Raw genomic sequence first — 12,090 nt, 5'->3', positions numbered from 1 at the left:
CATAACTCTTGAATTCATAATTCAAATTCAAGATAGAGATAAGAGTCAAGTTTGAGAGTAGTAGCATCTTCGAGCTCTAAGTCTTTGATCATTGAGATCTTAATCCTTTTGAGATTATATTCCTAATTATGGGATTACTACAGGTAACCATGAAGGTCCTTGAGTTGAGTCGGTCATGCCCATAATTCTACATGACCCTATGAGACGAGCATTCATGAGATGAGTAGTATCATCGAGTCCTTGAGTTCTTCAATCTTGAGTTCTGAGTACTGAGTTCCATATTGCTATTAAGATCCCTGAGTTGAGTCGTTCATGTCCATAATTCCACACGAACCCTATAAGTTGAGTTATGAGTTTTGAGGAGCTTTTCAAAGCCAACACTTAAGTTCTTAAACTGAGTTTCGAGAAAGTAAAGATGAGTTTTGAGAAAAGAGTTTTCTTAAACATGATTAGTATGACAATCGAGTATGCCATCAATGTATGAGTAGTATGGTATTTAGATATACCATCAATGTTTATGCAGTATGACTTCTTGAGTCATCAATAATCATATTTTAATATGATTTTGATATATTTCTTAGAAAGAGATTTCAAGTATGAGTTGAGTAAGAGTATAGGGGGACTATGTATTCCCAGAGGTATCAATTTTTACATTGATAAAAGAGAAACTGAGATTTCTAAATGAGTTATGAGTTTAAAAGATTTTTTCCAAGAGCAGTTACCTCTTTTAAGAGGGTAGTTTGAGCAATTATCTCAAACCAAAGGAAGAGTTATGTTTTTAAACATATGAGAATGAGCTATATTATTGGAGTAGTATTGAGCACCGCTATGGGGGAGAGTTCAAAAAACTCATAGCCCACATAAACCATGTATGCCAACGTGGGTAGAAAGAGTCATACTTTTTAAATGATTCATTATTGCTTTTTAAGCATAGCTTAGTGGATCCACTTAGTGAGAAGTTCTATACCTCGGCAAGGTATATGACAGTTTTGGCAGTGTGAGCAAGACGTTGTAGCATCACATAGATCATAGTGATGGTTGTAGGTTAGAGAATCTCCCAAATTGAGTTATTATTGTATTTTTACATAGAATTGAGTTATTATTGTATTTTACATACAATTGAGTTAATATCTATTTTTTTTAAAAGCTTTCCATATATTGCATCATTTATTGTTGATTTATCCTTGAGTATCTTGAGTTGAGTACCATTATTATTGAGTTGAGTTGAACTATGTTTCACTGAGTTGAGTATCTTATCCTTGAGTACTTCTGAGTTGAGTAAGTTTGAGTATCTTTGAGTATCCTTGAGTATTTCTTGAGTTGAGTGAGTTTGAGACAAGGTAAGTATGTTTCCTTCGATTTCAGTTCAAGCGTATGTTATGCTTAGATTTTCCCTTGCATGCTCGTACATTCGATGTACTGATTTCATTAGCCTGCATCATTTTATGATGAAAATACAGAAACCAGTGTCATCAATAGGCTCTTCGTTGATACCACCTGCAGTTCGAGTTAGCTTTAGTGAGCCTCCTTGCTTCCAGAGGATTCCATTTACTTTCAGTTTTGTTAGGGTGTTGTGATTCCTGTCTCAACTTCCATCTTTGTCATTTAGAGGCTTCATAGATATATAGTTTATTTTGTTAAATGTTTTAAAGACTTGAGTTGTCTATTTCCGGCTAGTCGAATATTCTATTATATTCAGAGTTAATCATTTGAGTTAAAACTTTGTATTTGAGTTCAATGAATTTAATTTAGTTTTAAGCTGATGTATGTTTGAGTTAGTCTTCCGCTTGTAACCAGTCAGGATGAGGGTTCTGCTTGGGGACCAACAATGGTTCTTGAGTGCCGGCCACGTCCAGGGTATAGGCTCGGGTCATGATACCTAGGTGGCAGGTAGATTGTAGTTCAATCATCATTGGTGTGTGAGTCAAGCCAATAAATAAATAAATATTTATTTTAACATTTATTTAATTAGAAATATTATTTTCTTTTCCTTTTATTTTTTTAATTGAACTTTCTCAATTCATTCTTTTCCATTATCTTCTTCACCCAAATTCAAAAACCCAATTACCTTTTACTTATCTTCTTCAACTTAGAAGATCCATTTACTTCATCCATTTTTATCACTTTTTTTCTTGTCTCTTGCTTTTCTTTGTTTCTTTTTCTTCTTTTATCGTCTTTTTTAAAAAAAAAAAAATCAAATATGAACTTCATTATTCAATTGATTAGAGAGTACTATGAAACTCCATTTTTTTTGGCTGAATATTGAACTCCATTACTTTGCTTTAGTAACTTGCAAGTTGAATTGATTTGGTTGTATTTATTTACTTATAATTTTTCACTGATGTGTAATGTTAAAAAAAAAATCCATTGTAATGGAGTTTCGCTGCATCACTATTGTAATATTGTTGAAAAGAAGATGGTAGATTGGAGTGATTATTGATGTTTAATTTAATAGTGATTTTTATCAATTTTAATCTAGTTTTGGTGATGATTTAGTGGTGGAAATAATGCTTCAACAGGGAAGCATCATGGAGGCTACGTTGAAAGCGGCAATGGTTGCTACTTTAGAGGATTTACCGCAAAGAACAAGGGTTTGAGACTTGAGTAACGAAGGTTGAAGAAGAAAGAGGAAAAAATGAAAATAAAGTTAACAAAATTTGAAAAAAATGAAACTAAAAATTAAAAAATTAAAAAAAATTAATACGTGGCAAACAACAATTGGTGCGTGATTGTACTTCTTTTCTTGCAATTGAGGTTGTGTGCAAAGTGGAATATTTATAACACTCTTAAATTGTTCAATGGGGGTAATAGGGCACCCACAAAGTTAAGATGTCATTTTGAAAATTCGAGATAACTTAAGTGGTGATTTTATTTCTTTTCTACAACTCTTATAACTTTCTTCTCTACTTTCAATTGTATCTTTCACAAGATAATGATCATCTATTAATAATTTACAAATCTTCTTCTTAAATATAAGAATTGATGACTTTATTTATTTGGTGCATGAATAGCCAAAAAAATATTAATACTTAAATTGACAAGGAAAAATACGACAAACACAAAGAATTTATAACAAATAATAATATTCCTTCTCATTCACAATTGTAATAGACAATTGATGTAGCCTTTGATTAGCCATAATAACCTTCATTACGAGAATATATTGATGGTTTAAAATGATTATATTTGACAAATGATAACTGACCATTAAATATCCTTAATAGTTTTCAATAGAATTGAATGACTTTTTGCCGATATCTTCATATTTTTGAACGTTAGGTCCCATACAATCAAATGTCCATTTCTTGATCTCTATACACTTATGTCCTTTTATTTACTTAGAAAAGCTGGAAAACTCATTCTTTCTCTGATATGTATTATGCTCGATTTCTTCTATATTTAATTTTGTTGGATTTTGACAACGTGCTAAATCCTAAAGGATACATCTATACCAAATGAAAATCCTTAGGAGATTGTCTTTGACATGCCTCAAGCTTTCGTGAATTTCCTATAGTGTTCGTGTTCAAGTATTTTCCATAAGATTTCAAACTCTGTGGTCACATCAAATTCCCTAGAACAAATGTGGTGCCGTTGGGCATCTAGTAACTGATAAAACAAATCACCAAAGACAAGTTTGACAGGGGAAAAATCCAATGCTCAACCCCCGTGAAGCACAAAAAACTGTCAAATTGACAACTCAATGTAGTACACTTGTAATTTCACATCCAAATTATTTTTCTATCCTACATTATCCTACTTGTAGACAAAACAACAATACCAAAATTGGCTTCATAGAGAATTTAGACAAAATCTGACAGTGCCTATATCTTTAGGTAAACAAACTCCTCAACAGCAGGAATTTCCCCAATTCTCTTCAATATCTCTTTGCTTGGTTGGTCATCCACCCCAATAGCCATAACAGCATGCTTCCTTGGAGCAACCCTTCCAACACTCATGAAGCTTACGTTCACATTCCCCTCAGACAAGATGCTACCCACCTTTCCAATCATTCCAGGCTGATCAACCTGTCTGCACAGAATGATGCTGCCCTCCAAGCTCACATCCACTTCAAAAGATCCAACTTTTGTCAAATGGGGGATTCCATCTTTAACCCTGCCCTCCACTCTAATCTCTCCAGAGTCGGAAAGAGCACTGGCAAACTTGGACTCCACACTGGAAATTTGAACCTGAATGAATTCGAGTGGACTTTCTGGAGAACCATTTAGAAGAGATCTTAGCTCAGCTATTCTCAGTCCCCTCTGTTTAGCTGTGAAATCTGCATTTACCAAGTTCACAAAAGAACTGGAAATAGGCTCAATCAATCCCTTAGTTATCATCGCCCGAAGCAATCTTGTGTCAAGATCATCAGGTCCTCTAGCTGAACCATAAGTTACTTTCACTGATTTCACACCACTTCCACCAGCTACTAGTTGGACAGCAAGTCTACCAAGTTTTTCAGCCAGTGCTACAAAAGGCTTCAGCTCGGAAAGCACCTGCATTATGGAGAGGTAGAAATGATATTTCCTTCAAGCACAACTCCAAACTAATCTTCCAATCCCCCTTACTCAAAAAACAAATGAAAAGAACAATGCATTTATCTACACTTTGGGAGAAGACGCTCTTCTACAACTACAGATAACTGGTTAATTTAAAACAGGCAACAATTAACTAGTTGGGCAGGCTAATGTAGTTGAAGGCACTGTATTGAGCCTTCCTTATTTAAACAAATATAAAAAAAGGGATTACAACCAGCAAATATTCAGCGGATTTACCTCAGCAGGCACCATTGGAGCATTGACAGCAGTAGCTGCAAGCTCTCCCTTCAAAGCTCCAACAACAGCTTCTGCTATCTCAATGGCCACCCCTTCCTAAACAAGAAGTTCAGACAGTAATAAGACATATATCAACTGGTACAAAAAGTGTGAAACAAAAGCGGACATCAAGCACAGACCTGAGCTTCCATAGTACTAGCACCAAGATGAGGAGTTGCAGTTACATTCTCATGTTGAACCAACTTACTATCCTTTGGTGGCTCCACAGTGAAAACATCAAGTGCCGCCTGCAGATCTATTTTTACATCAATACAGATAAGCTATGGAAGAAAGCCTACTTTATATTCTAATCCAGGATGGGAAAGAAAGTAAATATTGATTTTAGTCTCCCAACTATCAGACAGACATGAATATCAGCAAAATACACAGAAAGAAGTAGTTCGAAAAACAAGTGCATCATGTATATCCAGGACCTGTGCCACAATTCCTGCATCAAGTGCCCTGACCAAAGCATCTTCATCAATCACTCCCCCACGAGCAACATTTACAATTCGTACTCCCTTTTTCATCTTTGCAAAAGTTTCATCATTTAGGACCTTGTTAGTTGCAGGAGTAAGGGGCATGTGAAGTGAGATAAAATCTGCAGAAGCAATGGCTTTATCAAAGCTAACGAGCTCCACCCCAATGGCACGTGCACGATCAGCAGGGGCATATGGATCATGAGCAATAACATGCATGCCAAGTCCCTTAGCTCGCCTGGCAACTTCTGATCCAACCTTTCCAAAACCCATCACAGCAAGTGTTTTGCCCACTAATGAGACACCAACATATTTATTTCTCAGCCATTTCCCTGGAAACCAAATCATGGTAAAGTTTCAAAGGTTGTGAACTTCAGATGCAAAAGCAACTAGGATAATTGAGGAACTATTAGCAACCATAAAAATGTTATAATTGCAATCACTTTATCAACCTACATCAATAAACATATGAACAGGGTAGCAAGATAAAGACAGAACTGGTGGCATGATCATTGCCTAGGCAGCCACCCAGCAAGTCTAAGTTGAGGGTTTGTTCTCCTTTGTAATCCAAACATGATGTACATCAAGAAAGGAAAAAGGATAGTGGAACAAAAAATCAGCCATAGATGTTATACAACAACAATGAGACCAAAAAGAGGTTGCTGCTGATATCTTAGACCTTCCTGTTTCTTTAAGATACATTATCAGTAGCAATGTGACGATGTCCACATAAATCTTCATCATTTAGCACACTTACTAAGCATTTCAGTCTCCCAACAAAAAAGTGAATGAGATTAAGAAGGCAGTATTACTACAAAGTAACTGCAACAGGTAAATACACAGTGTTGTCAAAGATGAAAAGCCTAGAACAGTGTAAATTAAAACACAAGTAAAGAAAGATGAAATGAAATTTTTCAAAAAAATTAAAATATACAACAATTCACAAGAACAGCTATAAGGAAAAAAAAAGAAAGTATTATATATGGAAAGAACCAAAATAACTACAAATATTTGAAAACAAAATCATGTAACAAGTGCAAAATTATTCTGAATTTTTTTACTCACATCAAAGATGTAACTGAAAATCTAATAAAGGTTTAATGACTAGTTTTCTCATCTGAAATCTCCTATTCCCTCTTTCTAACAATAACAAAAGTTATTCAAATTATTTCCTTCGTTTGATATATCACTTTGCCGGCAATAATTACACTATTTTTGCCAGCTATTTACTGTTGCCTTCTTTAAGATAAGAGTTCATGCACGGTGAAATGCTCTAGCATTTTAGTGCCTACAAATGAAGCGCTACCTAAGAGAGGTTGAGTTGCAAGCCTATACTAGTTTAAGTGCACCTAACCAAGCCATTAACACTAGTACTGTCACAAACAGATCAGCGGATATTCTCATTAAAATAGGAACAAAATCGTTTGGATAAATTTAACATAGATCCGATCTACTCTACAGGACCATAGCTGCATAGCAATGATTTTTGAATCAGAATCTCGTATAGACAATTTCATATTCAAAATACATGAATCTTGCACTGAAACAAATTATATTGAGGAAAAATCAGCATACGCCGTCATTTATATAGACATAAAACCAGATTAGGCTAACCAGCTTTAACGGAAGCATCGGCCTGAGCAACATTTCGAGCCATAGCTGTGAGTAACGCAATTCCATGCTCAGCAGCAGCAACAGTGTTAGCAGTCGGGGCATTTACAACAAGGCATCCATGCTCAGTCGCGGCTGCAAGATCGACATTATCAATACCAACACCAGCTCGTCCAACAACTTTGAGCCGTCCACCGGATGACTCAAATACCTCTCTGCTCACCTTCGTTCCACTCCTTACAATCAACGCATCACACAATGAGATCTTATTACAGAGCTCCTCAGGAGTCAGGTTATAAGAACAATCAACATCGGCAAATTCCTTAAGGAGATTGACCCCTGCCTCACCGAGTTTTTCAGCTACGAGAACCGTCGGTTTATCTCCCACAGCGTAGATAACGAAACGCGGATACTGACGGTGACCGGAGATAGGAGAAACGGCTAAGGCGGAGGTAGAAGAGAGGTGAGTTTTCCATGAGAGAGAGGTATGTGAGGGTTTGATGGAGAGATTGATAGCGGAAGAAGCAGATGCCGCCATTGTTAACAGATCAATAGAAGAGTGCTGAATCGAAGAGGAGAAGAGAGGCGAAGCAATAAGGAAAAAATGAATTTTATATGTATTTATATATATATATGCTCGTCGGTCGAGGAGCGATTATAGAGAAGTTAAAGGTGGTGGTAGGTGCATTTATTAATTTGGGCACACATGACAAACAATTTCCCTATTTCTTTTCAACCAAAAGTTTTACCAATTTCCAAAACATGAATTTATTTTTCTATATTATGTTTGTCTTAAATAGATTCAAAAAAAGTTGTACAAGTTTCTTGAAAAATGTTTAATTACTTTAAGGAAAAATTCTTTTGATAAGAATGGTATTTCATTTATGTTATTTTATCTTTTTAAATATTTTTACCTTTTTAATTTTAATATCTTTTAATTAAAAAGTGAAAAAAATATGAATTTATTTTAAAATAAAAAATATATTATAAACTTTTAAATTTCTGGCCATTGCATTACCCTTACTTTAATTTGAAATTATATAAAGTATTTGGGTGTGAAATGTGAATAATACTAAACAAAAGATTTTGTAATGAATTATGACTTTTTTTTTACGACAAAGGTTATAAAATGTCGGAATGTTTCAAAAATATCATCCCTCCACCTATTGAACTGAAAGGCCCTTAATGTTTTTTGTTTAGATTCAAAATTGTTCTTTAACAAAAATATGACATGAAATTTAATTAAACAAGTGATTATTTTTTAAAGAGTAATAATGACCCTAAATACTTTGTCCAACAAATATATCTATACTTACTATATTAAAAGCATGAAGGTCCTTAAGAATATTGAGTAAACTTTTTGTCTTTCATTAAAAGATTTTATAACATACAAAATTATCATTTACTATTTTTTTAAAATTATTAGTATTTAATTATTTTTATAATCTTGAAAATATAAAGAATCCTAAAATTTATGTAAGAGAAAAATATATGGAGAATTACTGTTGATAATTTTTTGGGCATAATACATAAATATGTTCTTTAACTTGGTCTCATTTCATATTTATGTCTTCCAACATAGAGTGTGTACAAGTAAGCGCTTAGATTTGTATAAGGTTGAACAAATAGACACATGAGTCCTACGTGACATAGCACACATAGGGCATCACGTAAGACGCAAATGGTCATGTAGGATGTCATGTAGGGCATGCATGTATATTTGTTCAATTTTATACAAATCTAAGTGTCTACTCGTCCACATAAAAAATTGAAGGACATAAATGTGAATTGAATCCAAGTTAAAGGGAATAAATGTGAGTTGAATCCAAGTTAAAGAACATATTTATGTATAATGCCTTTTTATAAGTACGTGAAAAAGAGCATAAAATATATGATATAAGTAAAAGAGGTTAGAGCGATATATAATTGTTGATTGATCTCTATAACTAAATTCATGTTGTGGATTAATTGTTGATTGATCTATATAATTAACTTCATGTAGTTGATTAATTATTAATTAATTTCTATAACTAAATTCATGAGACTTCACGTAGCCACAAAAACTACAAACAAAAAATATACTTCAAATTCGAACTAAATTAGCTAATAAAAACATTCTCTAACAGCTGAAAGTCTAATTTATTTAATACTCCATCTATTAGTTAATATGTGTTTGTCTTGAAAAAAATTAATCCGCTTTAAAAGGAATATCTTTTTATATTTAAAAAATTCTTTAATTCTAATTTTCCACCTGACATATTTAAAAGCACAAAATTAAAATATTTTAATATATTTTACATATCTTTAATTCAAACTAAAAGTGTTCACCAGATATTTTATGTATGATCATTGGACTTGCCTCAGGAATTTTAGAAAATGTAGGATCACAATCATTTCTTACACAAAATGTTGGTGAAATTATAGATTACAAATTACAATTGAAAAATAAAATGAAGAAACAAAATCTCTTCTGGTTGAGACACGAATATTTCGCTCTCTTTAAGGAGATTCAAGCCCAATAATACAAATATTTTTTACCGGTCCAGTAACAGTCTTCTTTACTTGTCCCTTATAGGAAACAATCAATTCACAATGTATAACTCAAGAAACTCTGGATAAGAGTTGAGTCCAAAACTTCATAAAAACATCTTCATTCAACTAATAATAACTCTCTTTTATGACTAACTTGTATGCACTCTATATTTTCTTTTATTCAAAATCAAAGGAAGACTATCACTATTTATAAGTTCTGAGAAGCTCTTTCTAACGATGAATAAAATGATAAATAAAAAAGTAAATAGAGAAAGATAAAATCCTAGAGGTTATCTAAGTTACAATTGAAATAAAGTGAAAAATAACAAATGCCATCAATAGTTAATGAAGATATTGCCCAACACTATTGACCCCAAGTCCCAACGTTCATTGGAACGTTTATTCCAAATGAATAATGACAATTAAGTCACTGAACTTTAATGCCAACAAATGAGAAAGACCAAACTGCGTGAAACAATCTTAATATTACTAATATTAATATTAAAATGCTAAAGAACAACACAAAAAAAATTAGAGTTTCACATGTATAGATATTTATAATTTTTTAAAGTATTTTTTTTTGTCTCAATTCAAAAGTTAAATTAAGTTTATTTATTTGCGTTTGTAAAAAACATCAACTAACATACCGTAGAAAATAACATATTTGAGATATTTGACCGTATCAATAGGTTCAACAAGATCCAATAAATCCATAAAGAAAGTATGAACTATCAAGTGTTGTTGGATAGGTTTGAAGAAGAAGACAAGAGAAAAATACTTCAAGTTACTTTTGATGGGCAATCAATCTTTTTTAATTCATGCGTTTGCAATAGAAAGTTTGAGGCTGATAACTCAACTTTCTTCTTGATTGGCATATTTTTACATTATTTAAGCATCCTCATTTGTGATATCATCATGGAGTGTATTACAAACTCTGTGGTAATCAGAAAATACTTAGTTCTCTCTAGCTCTTATTTTCTTCATGCTTGTTAGGTAGTAGACACTTCATTAGGATTAGTAAGATAAGGCCTAGCCCCCCTTGCTTGCACTTATCCCTATTGATATTTTTATGTTTAATAAAAGGCCACTAGACACTATCTAGTGGTAAATTTGCGGGAAAAAAAAACATATTTGAGATAATATTTATTTACATAATTTAAATAGATATAACATGTATTTAACATTCATTGCAATTTTTAATAAAGTTGTTCTGGTGAGTAATAGTTTTATTGATGGAAGCGAGACACATGCACAGAGCAAATACGTCATTAATCTAGATAACAAAATGCATGTAAATGGTGTATACTTTATATTAAATATAATATTTTATACATATATATATTGTACATATCTATACACAATATAAATTAATTATATTTTAATCATATTAATAAATCACATTATATACTCGTGCTTGGTTCCAGCTTTTCAAGAATAAAAGTTAAAAGGCAGATTCTCTACGGATTTGGTAGTGTAGTATATATTATATAGTTAAAGACATTTTTGCTTCTTGATATTTGGTAGTATTAGGAAAAAGGTTAATAGTACTACTCATCTTCTATTTATGAGTTAGTTGATTTGATACGAAGATTAAAAAATGAATGATTATTTTTTAAATTTATAGTCTTAAATAAGTAATAAATAATAATAGTAAAAGAAAAAGTCCTCTTGATGTGGATAAATTTTTGTTAGGCCAAGGGTTTGATAATATTATAATGCAGCTACTTGAACTTGCAAGTGATTGAATGAAATTCATTCCAAATCAAAGGCCAACAATGCAACAAGTGTATCAGACTGTTGCTGCGATTGCTCGAGTCCATGACCAAACAGGGGACCCTGAAATACAGTTGGACGTGGACTAGAAGTAGGGGCGGAGCCACCAAAAGTATGAGTAGCTTTGACTCAAATCATGTTATTGTGTTAAAGAACCATTTATATGTATAAATAATTTATCAAGACTCATGAGCTAAATTTTTTGGCTCCACCTCTAACTAGAATCATCACCTTAGAATCCTGATTTCTATAGTTTCTTTGTTTAGAAAAAATGTATGTCTTCCTGAATTGTTGATATTTAGAATGCAATAGCTATGCCTCAATCACAAGCTAGTTGGACTCGACTATATATGTATCATCATCATTGTCACAAATGCTCCGTTTTGTGTCCATAATAATTTATCTCTTCATCAACTATGAAATATAGTGTTACTTACCTGATACCTACATAACTCACATATAATATAACTACCAAAATACCCCTTAGTGTGCAAACTTGGATTTGATTCACACTCCAGTGTGCGCACAAAATATAATTCTGATAATTTTGTAACAATACCAGTAGTGAACCAAAATCAAGAGAATTACTTTCAAACTTAAAAGAAGGTTGCATGATACATTACGATTTTACTAGTCACATTCGTGTTGTCCAAAAAAAATTGGACCACATTAGATCGATTGGATAGTCTTATCAGCATGATGCATGTTGCTGATATGATGATGTTGGGGTGGATGCGTGTGTCACGACCCGATTTCTCAAGTCGTGATGGCACCTACTATAACCCACCAGTAGGTAAGCCAACCCGTAACCCGGAACAACAAGTAATGGGTCTGAGGGTAGAAACTAAACAAGAGAAGGCAAATAACAATATAAACAGGCGGAA

At 33.0% G+C, this 12,090-nt stretch overlaps 1 protein-coding gene across 1 annotated transcript; it reads right to left on the bottom strand.

Annotated features, from left to right (window-relative positions):
* Positions 1-3,667: 3,667 nt before the first annotated feature.
* Positions 3,668-7,506, bottom strand: LOC125864854 (D-3-phosphoglycerate dehydrogenase 1, chloroplastic-like). The gene is made up of 5 exons (XM_049544945.1): positions 6,905-7,506; positions 5,246-5,622; positions 4,952-5,059; positions 4,773-4,868; positions 3,668-4,493 (listed from the first exon to the last, which is right to left on the bottom strand). The coding sequence occupies exons 1-5, from the start codon at positions 7,437-7,439 to the stop codon at positions 3,822-3,824; spliced, it is 1,788 nt and encodes a 595-aa protein (XP_049400902.1). The 5' UTR covers positions 7,440-7,506; the 3' UTR covers positions 3,668-3,821.
* Positions 7,507-12,090: the final 4,584 nt, after the last annotated feature.

This window comes from Solanum stenotomum, chromosome 5 (assembly GCF_019186545.1).
Source record: "Solanum stenotomum isolate F172 chromosome 5, ASM1918654v1, whole genome shotgun sequence".
Lineage (NCBI taxonomy): Eukaryota > Viridiplantae > Streptophyta > Magnoliopsida > Solanales > Solanaceae > Solanum > Solanum stenotomum.
Note: the sequence above shows the minus strand (reverse complement) of the source record. Positions and strands in the feature narration are given on the sequence as shown.

Excerpts from the sequence above, each read along its gene's own strand:
- LOC125864854 (XM_049544945.1), bottom strand. The coding sequence starts at position 7,439 with ATGGCGGCATCTGCTTCTTCCGCTATCAATCTCTCCATCAAACCCTCA. Across the intron at positions 5,623-6,904 it reads CGATGCTTCCGTTAAAGCTG|GGAAATGGCTGAGAAATAAA; the intron begins GTTAGCCTAATC and ends TTTGGTTTCCAG. Across the intron at positions 5,060-5,245 it reads ATGCAGGAATTGTGGCACAG|GCGGCACTTGATGTTTTCAC; the intron begins GTCCTGGATATA and ends ATAGATCTGCAG.